We start from the raw sequence: 18,175 nt of genomic DNA on the forward strand, positions 1-18,175 counted from the left end.
AATTGTTGAGCGATTCAGTCAGTTTTTGTGATCCACATGTGTAGCAGTGTAATCTATGAATGCCCTTGCATGGAAGATTGTTTGAGCAAGTAAGAAAATATACAGCTACTGATATGAAACACTAACGCAGCCCTTTCACTTTAGAATTTATTTAGGCAAAAATCTGTAATGAAGTAAATCAATTATTCTCACCCATTTTATGATAAAGCACCTCTATCCCCCCTACAATGGATGAGCAGCGGCTGCTCCCATGTCTGCTTTTGTCATGCCCCAACACAGTTCCCTTCATCTTGCTTTCTGTCCATTTCCTCCATCCCTCCCTTTGGTGACTTCCTTTCCCTGTTCCCGCTCTACAGAAGGCCACATACTGCTGAGGGTGATAACCATGGAGAGGCTTGGGCCAGTGGGCTGCCGTCTGAGCCTGCAGTCCTGTACATGTAAGCTTCTCCATTGGCCAGCTTCATTAAGGGCCACTGTGGGTGTAGGGACAGAAGGTGGGCGACTTTTAAAGAACCATACACCGCTTTGCTGAGAAGCACAGGAGTGTTTTTGCATTAGGAAGTCAGATTTAGAGTCATGCAAATTTCTCCACCACCTCCTGCCCCAATGTTGGGAAACACTTGCCTAATGCAGGCAGTGGAGGTATCTGTTCAAGGACCTGGTATATTGAGAATGACTACATTATACGGGCAGGTTGCAGCTCAAATTCTCATGATATTGTTGTAAAACTAGAAACAATTATCTTTGCAGTGGTATGATATGACTCTCAGTACAACTCTCAATAGTTTCAGAAAATGTCATTACAAGACAATAGATGTGCTTCTTGCAGGCATTTTGGAGAGAATATATATATATATAAATAAATATATATAATTTACTCCAATGATTGTGAGACCATCAACAGATTATCCAGCTTTTTGAATGATCAAGTAGGTGAAGAAACACTATAACAATATCATGGGTACTCCATCACAAAGTGTGTTTCACTCAGTCAATAGGGAGGAAGCGTAGTTGGAGCATGAGACCAGGAGTCACTTAATTTGGGCTTTGCTCCCTGCTCTTCCCACTGACTGTGACACCTGGGGCAAATTACCTCTTTTCCTCTCATTACACATAGCCGGGCAGTGAGACTGATGAAAGGCACTGTAGAAGGACAAAGTAGTAGTAACACTTTGATGTTCGTAGCTTAGTTTTATTTATTTATGGCAATATTTTCCAGTATAGCAGTAAACACACTGCAGTATGTCAATAATACGAGACCTCGCTCCAGCTCCCTGCTATTAAATCTTTCCTGAGAAGTGGGGTGAGACCAGCTATGTACTATGAGACTTATCCAGTTTGCAGATTAGCAAAGCGAGAATTAGAAAGGCTCTACAGCATTTACATGATAGATCAAAGTCCCAACTTCTTTGAGAAATACTCTTACATGGCTAATGACTTCTATTCCTCTGAGATTAAACTTCTGCTTAAAATGAGCTGTGCTGAAAAGCAAATGATGCAGATACTTCAGTTTGTCAAACTACCTGCTTGACTTGAACGTTTAAAGCTGCTCTACTTCAGCTGACAAACTGAAAACAAGCTCCAAAGCCGTTGTATTATTTCAGAGCTCAATATGATCCCATTCCTGGCTTATGTGATTGCTTGGTAGCTTTAGTTCAGTTTCTACTGTTCATATCAAGTAAACCACCAGAGTTGGCAGCCCAGTTGGAAGTCTTAACAGAGACACCCAGGATAGAAAAGGCTATGGAGGGTGAACTTATCTGTACACCTATAGAGGATCAGTTCAGAAGGAAGTTGGAGCACAGTGGCTGGAATGGAATGGAGCAAAACGCACTGGTCCTGACCATACAGTACCTTATCTGCAGACAAACAGAGGATTTTATTCTCTAGATATGGCAATTCCCCGTCCCACACCAGCTCTAACTTCATTTAAAACTAGGTGAGTGAGGGATAAAACCAAAACATTTATTTTGAAAACCCCTGGAACTTTTGTGCTTCAAGGAACTCAGACTCAAACCAACCTCAGTTTAGTTTTGGAAATTCATTAATCTTCCATTCAGAATGTGCACTTCGTGTTTTAAAATGTTGGCCGCAGTCAGATTGTAACACTGCAAATTAAAAGAATAAATGCCTTAAAAAGTAGATCATTAATGTTCCATTTTCCAAATCACTGAGTGAATTTTATTAGGTTTTGTGAAAACAAGGAGCATGATGGCACAGGCTTGAGCCAAAGCATTGAGGCCTCTTCTGTATTAATCTTAAAGGAAGCTATATGTTTACTCTAAAGAAGGGGCAGTAAAATAGATGCCAGCTGTGAGCACGCACTGCAGTAACTTCCTTACGCAGTTCTGCCAATAAGCCTCCTGATGAACTGCAACAAGCGTGTAATCCTAGTTAGACGATAATCTTTAGGAACAAAGACCACCACGCACTTTTGAATGTAGGACATCAGTCAAATTTGAACCCATGTCCCCAGAAGTGGAATATCCTCCAGGATTTTATGTCTTCACTACTGCGTATTGTTTTTCTCCTTTCTTAAATGAATGTGCTAAATTGAAGTGGTTGCCATTTAAAATACCAGCATTTGCCAAGTTACTACATGAATGTATCTGAGCTGCTCCAGTTTCCCCTTATTCATAGAATAGGAACTATGTGGTATCAATCGGTGAATGGTTACCTTTCTGTGGAAGACGACATATAAGAGACTGGTTTGGTATTTGTTTCTCTTCCTCTACTTTGCTCTAGTACACAGAACAAAATTCCACAGTAAGAGTCCAAATCACTGCATTGCAGTGCTGTGCAGTGTGAATTGCACTGTTGAGGGAGCAGTGTGAGAAAGCTAAGAGTCTCTTTCACGGTAACTCTTTTTTGGCTTTTTTTAGGCAACAGTTACCAAGGTCATGGCAATTTTGATTTCCCTCATGGGAATCCTGGTGGAACTTCTATGAATGACTTCATGCATGGGCCACAGCTGTCTCACCCTCCAGACATGCCGAGCAGTATGGCAGCTCTTGACAAACCCCTCAGTCACCCCATGCAAGAATCAGTAAGTAACCTTACACCAGATCTTTCTGTTTTTCCTTATGCAGGGTGGGGGTCTTGCAGCACTAGAGGAATCTGTATCAGACTGGGAGCTGTTCATAGCTCTTAGTGGATTCCCCCTTGTCAATCCTTAAAAAAGATATGTCCTGGTAATAGAGTCAGAAGTGCCACGTTTAGAGTCTGGGTTGGGGCCTGTGAAGCAGCAGTTCTGAGCTTTTTGAGTTGTCACTTTAGCTTGTCTATCTGAAAGAGGTAGCCTGGTCCAGTATGTTAGTCGCAGTGGTTTGTGCTAGCACATGGCAAACATAGATTTCATTCCCAGTGTTTCATTCCCTAGGCATTCCCAGGGTCTGTAAATACTCATACTCAACAGAGAGCCTGTTAAAGCATGGCACTGACTAGCTTCAACGCATGGGTGCTATCTTGTCTGCCTTTGTCCTTTTGGGAGAGAATTTTGCAGCACAGTGTTGTGACATTGTATCCTTCCCAAGGTAAACTGAGGGGGAGGGAGGTAAACAGCCTATAAACTGGTCTGGCAGGACATAGGAGAGTACCTTGGATGAGGAGAGGTAGACCTGTGGATTTCAAGGATAGATGCCAACTCTGCTCTGAAAGGACATCAGTTGTTGAGGAGAGAAAAAAACAGAGGATGTTCAGATCTCAGATGGAGACACAAGACTGCAGGTTAGGAACAGAGTTTGTTCATTTCAGAACACTGGACTGTGACTATTTCATGTACGGAACTTTATATCCAGAAAATACAGCACTGCAGCAACAGCAGCAATATAAAACCTAACAGCAACACTTAGCTTTTAGGCTTGGCTAATCATCTGTTTTAACTAGAGCAGTACAATTTAATTGTGTATATATATATCCCCCTCTGTTTAAGTAACAGGGTAGGGGCTGTATATTGTCTGGCAGTGTGTTACATGCAGAGGAAGAATGCAAAACGTGACATGTCAGATGCGCTGTGTTTTTAATGAGTATTATGAAGCACAGTTACACTGTGTAACATGGACATGTGGTGGAAGCATCTTAGGACAGGTCTCTTCTAGATGGCAGCAGGTTTTCCTGAAAGAGAGTGGTGGGGAATTAGGAAGACGGTAATAAAGGGAGCAGAGAAAAGGGAACTTAAAACAGGTCCAAGTGCCCCAGTGAACAGAAGGCTGGCGGCAGAGGAAAAGTCCAGAAACCATAGCAACTTTGTGAATTGTAGGTTAATAAGCAATAGTGCAAGGCATACGTACAAGCCTTGGGAAATCAGCTTGTTGAACCATCCAGACTACCTGTATCAGAGCCAACTGAAATAGCCCTAAAATATAAAATAGTGAGGATTTGCTACCAGCAAGAACTATCCATGCAAAGCAACTATCCCTTAATATAAAGGCTGCAGGGACTTCTACTTTGCCTCCAGCTATGAAACACTTCAAACAAGAGTCCTAAGCCAGCCAGTGCAGATTGACTTCATCAGAGTTAAGCAATGTCACTGCTCCTCTGGTTGGCCCAGTGACATTTCACATGACAAGTGGCAGAAGATTCAAAAGGCAAGTGGCTTGATATTAGAATGCAGAGCTTGAGGAGATGTGTGGCCTTCGGTAAACTAAGACAAAATATGAAGGGCAAAATTCTCTCCAGTCTCTGGGCTTCACTTGGTGAAGGAGACTGAAGGGGCAATTATGGAGCTATTTACAGCTCCTTGATTCTGTGGTCAGTTTACGAGCTAGTTACTCATACTAGTTGGTAACTGATCGAACAGAGCTTTGCTTTGTTTCGCTTCCTCCCCACCATGGGACGTGCACTCTATGCTAGTGGAGTGGAGATGGAACTAAAGTAGGCTCCAAATGGTTTATGTCAGCTGATACTTCCTTCCTGCACATAAGGGGGATTCTCAGCTGACAAGTTATGGCCAGTTTCCATCTCCCTTGTGCTGCCTGAATAGCACAAGGAAATCAGCTTGGATTAGAGAATCTTTTCCTAAATCTTCAGATATTTCCCATAGAAGAGGTTACGTTAGGATTCTAATTTAGCAATTTGAGTATTATAAAGTATCCATTATTATCCCTTTGTCTTTCTTTCTCTTCCTTCCCTTAAAATTATAAATCTTGGCTTGACTATAGCAAGCATTCAGGAAAGATTACTTTAAACCCACAGCTTTTCAGTAACTGCATTCCATTGCACAGACTCAGACAGAACTGGACATCAATACATTAAAATAACTAAGTAACACACTGCATAATAAGAGATGTATTAACATAAAAAATGGTCACTGAGTAGTTTTGGTACGCTGTTTACCTTGAGCTCTGTAGAGATAGCTTGTTTATTATTCTTCTATTCACTGAGAATATAGAAATATAAAATTGCCATACCAATGACCATCTAGCCCAGTGTCCTGTATCTAACTAACATTGACCAATGAATGCCGGATACTTCAGAGGAAGTTGCAAGTAATCCCTTAATTGACTGTATAGAGTTGCCTGCATAGAGGGGAAGCTAGTGAAACTTGATCCTTCTTCACACACCATGTAGATCTCTCCAGGAAATGGAGACACAGTGTGTTGAGATATAGACAAGTTCTGGTAACAGTGAATTCGATCATCAGAAATATCATTATCAACAGTGGTGTTCCACCTATGTAGCAAGAAGAGAAAATCAATCCCCAATTCAGCATGTGGCTACGAGGGGAGAAATAAACCCCCAGATTATAAAGTGTTTTGGTACTCCATCGTGGGAAAGGCTGTATTCAGATGTAAGATAAGACTGCAACATAGTAGGTGCAATTCCTTCATATTTATATATTTTCATAATATTTCAGAGGTTGCAAATAAGTTTTAAGGAGAAGGTGGTTTCAGACTAATTTCAAGCCTATTGCTCTGAAAAGCAGAGGAGAAGAAGAATTCCGTATGAACATGGTACCCAGATTAATAACGTACATTTTGTGGCACTGTAACTCTCTGCGGTGAGATCCAAAGATGGGCTGCTGAATTTACATCTTAGTCGGTTTCCCACCATCAATTTTCTATTGAGGTCAAAGGAATATTAGGTTTTGGCTAGCATTTTCAAAATAGCTAAGCAGGTATATTTCACAGCAAGATTCCTGGAACTTAGTGTTAGTCTTATAAATGTGGTCAGTGCTGTTTTGTGACATTAAATTGGAGAAGGGGTTTGAATCCCTATTTCTGGTATAAACTGCTATTGGATAGATTGTGTATATCTCCATCTTAAGTTATAGGAGTACAAAAACCCAGAAAAGTTTGTGGTCTTAGAAGTCTTTGGTGTGCACGCCATGCTGTAAAACAAAAGTAGTTTTGTTAGACTGTGCATCCAGCATTTTTATAATATGGATTAGTGTCTTTAAGATACAAGGATAGGGACAGGAAGAAATTAAAGATGTCTGAGTGATATTTAGAAATGCTGCATCCTGCTTTTGCATCCTCATGAGCTTTTTTTCACTGGTAGATTTTATGGGGTTTTATGGTAAATAATACACTAAATAAGGTGGATTTAGAGCCCCAATGTCTTTCTGAGACACAAGTTCCTCTTATAAACAACATTCAAATGTAGAGTTAGACATTGGTCTATAGTGCAGCTTTTTTGGATTCACTGTCCTGCGATGTTGTTGTGAATGATCATTGTCCATCCAGCAAATAGCTCAGGCACCAAAATATTTATTGGACTAGCGAGAAATATCATTTGTCAACAGTGGTGTTCACATATTACCTAAAATATTTCTCTGCTTTGAAGTGTGTCTATCTGAGAACATCAGAATGACTCTTGGTTTAAATAATTGGTTTTATAAATATCTAGCAATTATTCCAGCATGTTCATACTGTTGTGCCTTTTGGGTTTAAATGACATAAATTAAACAGGAGTCCAAGATAATTATATTTTAAAAAAAATCTTTCCCATTTTATCAACACTACTGTGAATTATTAAAAATAAATATATTTTTAAAAATTCTAGCTTACTTTTCCCGACTTCTGGTGTACATTTACTCACTTTGTTAGATATACACTGACCGTCCAATTTCTCTTGCATTTCATAACGTTATTAGCTTTGACACTCTTTTACTGTAAGGCCTGTATTGGTATCACTACATCAGTGAGGGGTGTGATTTTTTTTTTTACTGATCTAGTTATACCAGTAGAATCCTTACTGTGGACACAATTATACTGGCATAAAGGTGCTTTATAACTAGTATAGAGCTTATTCCCCTTCCTGTATGGGAATAACTATACTGGCATAACAAAAGCCCACACTAGAGTGGGTTACACCACTTTAACGATACCAGTGTAATGAATTTTGTGTTGACAAGGCTTAAGGCTCTTTTGCACTATTCTGGCAATATAAAGAGACCTCAATTACAGTTACATCCACTTTCAGCACCATTTACATAGCCAGAGTATTGTAAAGGGACCTCTGAGTAAATGACAGTCAGGCGCACTGGAAATTAAAATACAGAATTGTAGACAAATATTTGAATAAAAATGACTGGTTTCAGTTATATTGTTGATTGTTGTAAAATATTTCTATTACCATAGGCTTTTTATAATAAAGCTCCCTTTTGCTTTCCAAAATTAAAATGTTCCAGCTAAATAACCTGACAGTTCCCTTTGAAGTGAAAGGGTCAATTCTGACAGAGTTTTGCTGGCTTTTGTTGGTTTGTGTTGGATTGTTTTCATGCTGTTGTTTGCATTTGCTCTTTTATTTCAGCTCTACTTTGTGGCAATATGTAGCATTCCTCAAAAAAGTTCACATTTGCTTATCCATCTACCCAATTAACGTGAACACATTGGTTCCATGAACATTCATGCACTTTTTTTCTCATGGCACCAAGGTCGAAGTCCCAGGAACACTCCAACATTAAAAGTAGCATGGAAAGGAAGGAGGGAAATAGGGCTTGTGCCCTTTGATTGCTTCTTTATGATGTGAATAGAAGAACAGAAGACCATTCCCCATCACCCCAATAACAGAGTTTTGAATATTTGTTTAATTTGGGGGTTTGGAATTTTTTTGCACATAGAAATGTCAGGACTGGCAAGTCCTGACCTTCTTGGATTTTGAAAGAGGAGTTCTTGGGTGACTCAGAGGTGGACTGGGAACTTTCTCAGCTTTAACTGAAGGACAGAGGTCCATGACAAAGAGAGGTTTTCTGCCAGGTGTTTTTAATTAAGTAATAACCAGACTGGAATAGAGTGTTGTTAATATTGCCTTCTTAACCAAAATAGTCAGAATAACGATCTCTTGTCTTCTCAGTTAAGCAGGTTTCCCTTGACTAGCTTCTTTGATGTCACCCTCCTACTATTTCTCCAGTCATCTATAGACCCTTCCAGAAAAAACAGCGTCAACCATATCTGGATTATTAATGCAAAGAAATAAGCAGAACCTTCCTACCCTGCTCTTTTCTCACATTTAAGGCTTTGTTTACCCATCATGAAGAAGCAAATAAATAGCACAAATTCAGTGCCCTCCCCCCTTTGTGGAAAACCTTTAAAGAGACAAACATTTCCTCTGATATTGGGACATGGGATTCTCTTTTCTGATGGCCTTTTTTTTATTGTTTTGTTTTAACATTCAGTTGCGGAATTTCATTTTCTTCAAACACCTTGAGCACTGTACCTTGTGGCCTCACTTTCTTTTCCTGCTTTTTTCCTCCTTCGCAGATCCCTCATCCTGGCAGCACTGATCAATCCCATAGTTCCATGCAGCAAGGTTTGCACGTACCTCACCCCAGCAGCCAGTCAGGGCAGCCATTACATCACAGTGGTCCTCCTACCCAGCAGTCCCGGCAGCCACCACAGGCCGCTTCTAGCAACCATCCACACAGTGACCTGACTTTTAACCCCTCCTCAGCCTTAGAAGGTCAGGCTGGTGGACAGGGAGCATCTGACATGCCGGAGCCCTCACTGGATGTAAGTTTGTGTCATACTATCATCTGCCTGCCTTGGAATGTGCTTTACATTTCTGAGAGATGGCGGGGGAGGGCAGGGAGAGGGAAAGGGAAACAGCTTTCACAGCACATGTCATCGTTTCATGCATTGTTACATGAACGTAATCACTGAAGCTGAGATGATAGGCACTCTTGGCTTGCTGAGAAAACCTTTCTGTTGTAAGCAGCTTCATGACACACAAGCCATATCTTCTTTCTAGTGACGGTGTTTCCATGGGGCCAAGCTTTTCTCAAGACAATAGATCATTTAAGCATCTGATTTGTTTTTCTTCTTTGGACTGGTGAGCCTGCATTGTTAAGGGCTAAATCCTGAACTTACCACAGGCCCTGAGTAAGGGGCAGAGCACAGTTGCCCTGCCCCGGGTGCATGGACTGAATTGTACTGAGAAAGTCACAGTTCAGAGCCTGCTTCCCCTCTTGCTCCTAGGACATAGTAATCTGCTCCAGCCTGGCATCATTTACCATCCCTTTCCGTGCTAACTGGTATCTGGGTGGAAGCTTGTCTCCACCCACACCCACCTGTGCAGTAGCAGCCCTGCAATGGCTGCTCTCCCTCACCATGCACTGCCCAGCCCTGAGGGTTCCACTGCAGGGGAGCAAGCTAAGAGAATGCCTTTTGTCCCTTTACTTCCCTGTTTGGTTGCTTAAGGCAGCTCATGACTGAATCCTGAGTTACTTCTGTATCCTGTTTTAAGGCAAACCGTAATCCTCTCTTTCAAACAAGGTTAAGGAGTTAGTTTATCTGTCTCCAGGAATCCTTTTGGTCAGCCAAGCACTTCTTCAAACATACATTTCTTAATGCTAGGGTTTGGTTTGGTTTGGTTTGGTTTGGTTTTGAATATCTTGCTCCTGTCCTCATATTTTCAACCTCTGTTGTGAACTCAATACATGGTGTGATTATAACTTCCAAAGAAGTGCTTACTCTTGTGCTGCAGTCTTGCACATGTATTTATTGCTCATGGTTTTAAATGTTCTCTGTCACAGAACAGCACCGTGTCTTGAAATAGCCATACAAAAGGAGGAAGGGTGGAAGTAGGGGAAACAGGATGACCCAAGTCATTCTGGTCATTCCTCCTTTAATAACTATGAAAGTTTTAGGCAGGTAAGGCTCAAAGGCCATGTCTACACTTACAAGTTTACAGTGGCACAGCTGTACTGATATGGGTGCTCCTGTAAGAGCGCTCCTGTAGCCACATTATACCGACGGGAGGGAGCTCTGTCATTGACATAATAAAACCAGCTCAACAAGCGGCGGTAGCTATGTCACTGGGAGTGCATCTCCTGCCAACACATGAGCACTTAAATGCTGACAAAATGTATGTCGCTCTGGGGGGTGTTTTTTCACACCCTGAGCGACAAAAGTTTTGCCCATGTAAGTGCTAGTATAGACATGGACTTACTGTGAGCCAGATTCTGCTGCCATTCATAGCAAGCTCACTGAAGCCATTGGGGGATGCACTTTGAGGGGCAGCTACTGAACAAAGCCATTAAAGACCACATTCAGATAATGTTAATAGTCGCATAAACAACTAGGCTCCTTCTCATACAAATGTTTAGGTAATGTAGAGAATGCTCTTTTGGTTGAGGCACTCATTCTTTGGGGATAATCACAGTATAGAAATCGGGATAGACAGAGATGGTTATCACCAATAGAATCATTTTGGATTCTTGAAGAGGCCCTAAGATTGCTTTACCTAGGTAATGAGACCAATACTGCAGAATGTTCAGTAGGAGTTCCTTGAAACATAGGTAGAAATTCATTAGGTGATGACTTTAGTTTTCAATGAACATGTTATGAAGTAATGATTGGATAAAAATGCTATGCAGTGTTATCAGTGAACTAAAAGATAACTTCAAAATGTGCAATGGCTAGTAATCTAGCATGGTGTACTCATTGTTGGGCGGCTTCAGTGTAGCTCAGTATGATGATTCCCATAACATGAGAATTTCTCTTCTGTACAAAGATCCACATTATCCAGATATAGATGTAGATCTGTTCTTGTGTTTATACAGCAATTCAAGACACTCTAGTTTTCAGAAGTCGTCTTTTTACAAGCTCAGACAGTATGCCAAGATACCTAATAACTGGCACAAATAACTAAACAAATTATATTTACACAATAATTCACGGAGGGCCACACAGATATATCTGCTTAGTTTCAGCCACATACTAACGACTCCCTAATCTTTTACAAGTGCTTCTTTATTTTAAATGCACCCCCCAAACTTGGAAAAGTATGGCTTGCGGGATAGTGGAGAGAGAGATTGTTTAAATCCATCCGTCCAAAAAATGCATACAGTGAGCCTCAATAACATTACGTTAATTCTTTATCATTAATTAACTGTAAGGTCTTGAGAGTGGAGGCTGCCTTGTACTCTGTACAGTGCTTTGCATGGCGAGGCCGCAGTTCTGAACAGGGCCCTCTATACAGAACTGTAATACAAATTATACTCATGTATGGAAGGGCTGCATGTCATTCATTGCCCAGTAGTCTTTGTGGTGACAATGCTTTTTTTACATTTAAAGCATGTTCCTGAATAGAAGGTAGATATTGTTAAGAACAATAACAATTATTTCCTCTGGGAGATGCAACTTTTTTAATCATCGCAATCATGCTTTTAAAAAGCAAATACAAAAAGTACAATCTTTGTGTTGCTCATAAAACTTAGAGATTATGTTTACATCTCATTTTTTAAATATTGCAAGATAAATTTACCTGTTTAAAGTTAGGGAATGAAAACTGTATTTGCATAAGAATACTAAAAATATATTAGTGTAATATTAATATATAAAGTGTAATATATTAAAGTCTAGCTTTTAGTTTTGCAGCATTGGATAAACACATAGCAACTAAAAGTGTGCATCTGAGCTGCTATTTCATTTGTTGAAGTAATCCATATTTTTTATCTTGGCACTAAAAGAATTTTGAATGTAAAAAGTCCTTTTCAGTGCCACAGTTTAAATTTGTCATTTTTGCTTTTTACCAAGAAACTGTTAGAAGCAGAATAAACTGTAAAATATCATTGGTTGTGAAACTGAATAGTTAGAATTCCTGTGTATATGTCAGACCAAAAAGGGATCTGAATGGAATTTTGAAGAAGAATTTTTCCCTGTTTGAAGCATTATGTCAGTGGGAATCATCTCAAAATATTTCTGCAGTTACTCTTCAAAAGCTGTAGTGAGTGCACTCCGCTGTCAGACAGGGGTATAGTGCCTCTGAGTCATTAACCCAGCTTGGTTACTGCTGCCGATTCATCTTTCCATGCAGATATGCATAATCCTACTTTGCCTACTTAAAGCTGAGAGATAATTGTTGATCAAACTTAGTGCATATTTAGAGTATGTATTTGTGTATAACTTTTATGAGTGCTCTCTATGAGGAAGTCATATACATGGGCAAGAAAAACCTTTGCAAATACATCAGCCAGGGAATAAATTGTAACCCACAGAATAAACTCACTTTGCCCTACACAAAAGGAATTCATGTTAAGGATGTTGGCTTTGAGACTGTAATTGCCACAATACTGGGATGACTGAAATTCTTATGCCAAAAGTGGGTTATATAGACTTCCCCAGTCAAGAGTTCAGACTAAATGATCACAGTGGTTCCTTCTAGCCTTATACTCTATGAAGTGGCCAAAAAATCTTGATATTACACCATCTTAATTTCTCTTGTTTATGCTTTGGATTTGTTCTGATGTAGATACATTACAGTCAGTTTCCAGGTATGTGCAGTTTTTAATCCCTCGTTCTGCCAATCTGTTTCCATTACCTTTAATTTTCCTTTTAACTTTATATTTTTGTAGCTGCTTCCAGAACTCACAAATCCAGATGAGCTGCTTTCGTACCTGGATCCTCCCGACCTGCCAAGCAATAGCAATGACGACCTTCTCTCTCTCTTTGAGAACAACTGAAACCCTATGTATTTTCCCCACTCCCTCACTTGTCCACACGTGGGTAGCTGCACAAAGAGGAATCTTCACACTCCCTTTCCACAGAAAAACCAACAAACTCAGACTCGATCGAATGGTGCACTCCCTGCTTTCTTCATCTCAGAACTGGTTTTGTCAGCGTCACTGACTGTGAAAGCAAGGCAAGGGGGAAAAAAGAAAGAAATGCAGTGATCTCGTAGACTGCTGCTACCTGTCACAACGAAGCATAGACAATAGTGCAGCTAATGGAAACCCCATTCATTGTTAATCCTATAGCGAGAGAGTTCTGTGATACACATAGTGTGAAGTGTACTGGCAAGAACCAATCTTGGCAAGGAAACAAAAGGCAAAAGAATGGAACTGTCCTAATTGACCGGAATGTCCTTCCAATGAGTGTTCTTCCATTTTTTTGATACCCTTCCCCGGCTTTCCCTCCTCCCCCCCTCAACTGCAGATTTGTGTTGGACAAATTGTATTGGCCACACACATAAAGGAAAGCAAACAAACATCTAAATCACCAAAAAGCACAAATAATACAATAAAAATCAAAAGTCGGGAAGAAATGCATCAAAGGGAGACATCTGCATAACTAATGTTTGTCTTCAGTAGAGGAGCCCTGAGAATCTCCAGGCGGCAGACAGTGTGTGTTTGTGTTTATAAAGCGTAGGAATCTGCGACACCTGTTTGCAAGGGATCCCTCTGCTCAGACACACAGACTCAGAAAAAAACCTTTAAATTTGTTTTGGGGTTTTTGGTGTGGGGGGGTTGGTTTCAAATCACTACCATTTGTGACTGTGTCATTATCCAATTGTTGACATGATTATTTTTATCCCATATATCCATACAAAGCAGAAAAAGAGCGGGGAGGGAGTGTAAAAAGTTTTCTATCTCCCAGAGCCTTCAGTGTGTTCAGTCTCTGTGTCATTAGATCCTCTGTACTGCACAATACCTAGCAGGACAAGCTGGATGAAGGCAGGGAAGAGCTCACTGTCGGATGGGGAGAGTAACATCACTCTTGGCATTTTTGTTTTTATTTTTTAAGAGCTTGAAAGGAGCATTGAAATTGGACAGACACCTTAGAGCTTCTCTTTTGTTTTGCTTTGTGTTTTGTTTACAAGACTGTTACACATAATTAAGCCTTTTTCCGCCCTGTTTTTTAACTCTTTAGCAGCCCAGGATGTTTTATTTTTCAAGAAGGATGGGCATGGGGAGAATAAGTAATTGTTGGTAGGTTACTACTGCCCTCAACAGACCCTGCTGCCACAATCACTGTCTTGCCCTTGTAATCTGTGCTTCTCGTGTGGTTGCTTCTCCTGCATGAGCTTCCTATTGCTTTAGTGCCCATTTTTGTGTGCTCGCTCTCGCGCTCTCATAAATTATGTACAGTAGCTGTGTAAAAAGTGCATGTGTGCCAACTTTGCCCTCGTGGTGCGACATTTCAGCTTTTGCCCACTGTACAGTTATTGCTTTCTTTATTACAAAAGCAAATTTGACCACCACCACCACCCCATCCCACATCCCATCAAATAGTCCCTTAGTTGTTCTGAACAATATGTTTTAAACTTAAGTGCCAGATGGAATTTTGTTAGGATTTTTTTTTTGTCTGTTTGAATATGTAATCCCTCCTCCCCCATTTCCCTTTTAGTTTGCAATGCTGTAAATGGCATGACACGTGCTTACAGTTCTGGATTTGCTTTCCTCACCAAAGTCAATATTTGTAAATTCTTTGCATATTTTTGTTAACATTTCCCACTACTGCTGTACATGCATCGTGATATATATATATGCTAGTCCGCAGCACCTTGCTGTAGATATTAAAGGAAATGGCGGTTTAGTTCTTTTATTTTCCAATAGGCGTATTGAATTTGTCAAACATTTTATGTAGAGGTGTTCCCACACTTATATTTTTCCTGTTTTATGTTTTTTAAAAGGCGCTGTTCATTATGCAAAATCAATTATTTTAAGAATTGCTATTGTAAATATCTTTGTGAATATTTTAGTATCGTCTTTGATAATATTCAACATTTTCATCATCTGGTTATCCTTTTGCTGGTGTTTTTAAATACCTTGTCTGGAAAAAAAATGGGTCTTTAAAAAAAAAAAGATAGGGTTCTTTAACAGAATGAGGGAGCATTTTTTTCTTTGATAAATTAGTCCAACTTTCATATCAATTTCTCAAATGAATTGATACATCAGGCAGTACCTGGGCAATCAGGTTCCAGCTCTGTCATGCAAACTGAATAATAATAATCTTCATTGACTGTGTGGGTGATTAGGGGCTGGTTAGTGGCAGACATTTTGCCTACATCAGCAGAACCCCTAAAGCCAGCCCTGAAAACAAGTAAACATGCATTAAGGCAAGCAGCAAGTATATAAGATACAATATGTACATCACTCTTCTGTTCCTCCAGCCTTTGAGACTGGAGCTGTCTAACACATAAGGGTGTTGGTGGGTGGGGCAGGGAAACATTACAGTATGTTTTATTCTGCTTAGAACTGTCTTTTTCTTCTCTAGACTTGACCAGCTGTAGAGGATCTCTGCAGAATGTTAAAGATATCTTGGTATAATACATGGTGACATGGTTGTGGCGTAGTGCCACTCTCACGCAATTAGTAGGAAAGACCATCCTTCAGTTACCAATGTGTTTTGTAGCCAGTTTTACTGTAGTAGTTTTCCCCCTGTATTTTTGCTGCATCATTTATGTAGGTGTTGAAGTCATTTGCATGGGCAGATAATGATAAACTGACTTTGTATTGCCTTTAGGTATTTGGGGGTTTTTAGTCATAGATCTTGGAATAAAGAACACTTCTCACTCTGAGTTGGAATTGGTTGCTCGGATTCTGTAATTGATTCTGTTAATGATTATTTAATTGCTCTACCCTATTATTGCTCGAGCAGCTGGCTAAATTAGCCACCTGAAATGATTTGTCTATTAAAATGAGTCTATGCTTTTCAAACCAGATATGTTAAGAATCAATCTATTGCTAATTGGTAGTCATCTAACTGTATCGTGTAGAGGTATCTGTTGGGAAACATAAACAGAAAATCCCACAGAGAATGGCAATGTGGTTGGGGTGGTTTTCTACTTCATACATTAATAACAGAGAATTAAATGGATATTTTAAGCCTACAGAAACACTTGGTTCCTAAGCAAAAGTGACACTAGGATTTTTAGCCATCATCAAACTGTCAGAAATTTGAGACAGTTTCAAGACTGTTCATCAGCTGACGTCAGGTACTGTACAATAGATTCAGTATGAAAAAACTTCTAAATGAAAATATGGATAATTTTTAATCTGTTCACTGCCATAATGTTAAAATGTAGGGAAAGACCTACCAAATAGGATAATCACTGTTATTTTTCCTTTAAAGCTTAATTATTATATCAAATTCCCAGTAGTGTTTTAATCTGCTTTAGGTTTTTAAAAATTGTTTCCTTATGGAAGCTCATCTGGGAAAGAACCCACAACGATCTACAGTCTGCCAAAATGTTATTATAGGACTGACAGATACACACCGATGTCTGCAGTGGAGACTCAAGGGACATCTGTACATATGTAAATGATGAATAGAGACATGTTAACAGAAACGCATTCATTTTCCTTGGAATGTGCATTGTTTTTATTTTGCAGGAAAAAAAAAGCTTGAAGCGCCATCTTATGTGGAAAATGAATCCTGTTTGTTAGCGTTTGTGAAGTCTCAGCATTTGTTTCACTTCTGTAATATACTCTGACCCTTTGTGGAAAGAATTTTTTGTTTTGTTTTGTTTTTGTTTTACCTACATGTAATAATTAGCTTAAGTGTACTAGTCTATCACCTGTGTATTTTTAGGGTGCTACAGAAATAATGAAGAAAATAAGGGGATTTAAAAAAATTGTAACCAAATTCATACTTTGTACAATTTTTGATATCATGATCAGAGGAGAATTAAAAAAAAAAGTACAATCTGAAGTAACATGCAAAAATGGCCATTGTCTTTGTTTATACATTGTATGTACAGTACAATGCAATCATTTCATACTTTAAACTGGTCAGAAAAAATAATTGTGATTTTTAGTCTTGCAAAACTGTATGTAGTTAGATGATGTGACAACCTAATATTTATCTAATAAATATGTATTCAGATGAAACCTGTATATTAGGTGTTCATGTGGTTATTTTGTATTTAAAAATCAAATTATTTGACAATTGCTAGACACATATATTCTGTTGTAACACTGAAATATTCTCATTTGCTCATGTTAATTTTTTTCCTAAATAAATTTACAAAATTAAGGTTTGGCTAATTGGCAGCTGTTTTGTAAATTTGAAGTTTCTTTTTAAAACAAACAAACAAAACCAAACCCAGTTTGTATGTTAATTTAAAAGTAACTCTAATGTGTTATGGGATTTTTGTGGGAGGAAAAGTGAGAACAGAGAGGGCCAGTATTTTCTGTGAACATTTTTGAAAGAAATAAAATACTCTTTTTTTCAAAATGTTCAATGGAATGTTTCTGTTTTTCAATGAAAAACTAAAAAAATATTCAGTTTGAGGTTTTTCAAACTAAAACTGGGAAATTTTGAAAGAAATTAAATTTTTAATGGAAAATTTTTGTTTTAAATAAATGCTATTTGTTGATTATAAAACTGATTTTTTTCCACTGACTGTAGAAATTATGAACTTCAGTCCTCGTGTGGAAAAAAACAGTATTTTCAGATTCCTATTTCATGACTGAGGATAAAAATGTCATTGAAAAACGTTGAGTCAAAATGTTTTAGGCTCCTGAGTCTCACACACATTAAAGTTTTACCCTATGCTTTTAAATATTCCATTTAACTTTTCACTGTAAAATCTTGTTTATCACCTGTTGTGAAATTATACATGTGGCACAGATGCTAATGTACTCTGTCTGGACAATTGTACCAGAACAACAGGTGAGGAGTTATGTATCCAGTATTTCCACATGCGGTTGTCATCGAGGTATGTCGTAAAGCAGTGCATTGGCAAGCATGCTAACATTGTTAAAGACTGAAAGGTAATCCTTTATATAGCAAGAACTGAAGCTAAGTACAGAAGAAGCAGAGACATTATCATGATATGTTTGTTCTAGGATGGACTTTAATGTTAAAGAATTAGTCGGAATTTTAAAGTCTTGTTGCAAGACTAATGGAACTGCCTTTATATAATAATAATAATAATTAATAAATAAAAGATAGGTTTCCCCAAGATTAATTGACTCTGATCCGAACTAGTAACTAGTTCTACTAGTCAT

At 38.9% G+C, this 18,175-nt stretch overlaps 1 protein-coding gene across 6 annotated transcripts in view; it reads left to right on the top strand.

Moving 5' to 3' along the window:
• The window catches only part of ZMIZ1 (zinc finger MIZ-type containing 1), a 525,799-nt gene extending 508,741 nt beyond the window's left edge, over window positions 1-17,058 (top strand). For all 6 annotated transcript variants that reach the window (XM_045023882.1, XM_045023878.1, XM_045023879.1 and 3 more), the window contains 4 exons: window positions 357-437; window positions 2,883-3,046; window positions 8,703-8,951; window positions 12,797-17,058. In XM_045023882.1, coding sequence (XP_044879817.1) covers window positions 357-437; window positions 2,883-3,046; window positions 8,703-8,951; window positions 12,797-12,904 — 602 coding nt within the window. In that variant the 3' untranslated portion in view covers window positions 12,905-17,058. The remainder of the gene's footprint in view (window positions 1-356; window positions 438-2,882; window positions 3,047-8,702; window positions 8,952-12,796) is intronic.
• Window positions 17,059-18,175: the final 1,117 nt, after the last annotated feature.

The sequence above is a fragment of the Mauremys mutica genome, chromosome 7, assembly GCF_020497125.1.
Source record: "Mauremys mutica isolate MM-2020 ecotype Southern chromosome 7, ASM2049712v1, whole genome shotgun sequence".
NCBI classification, from domain to species: Eukaryota; Metazoa; Chordata; order Testudines; family Geoemydidae; genus Mauremys; species Mauremys mutica.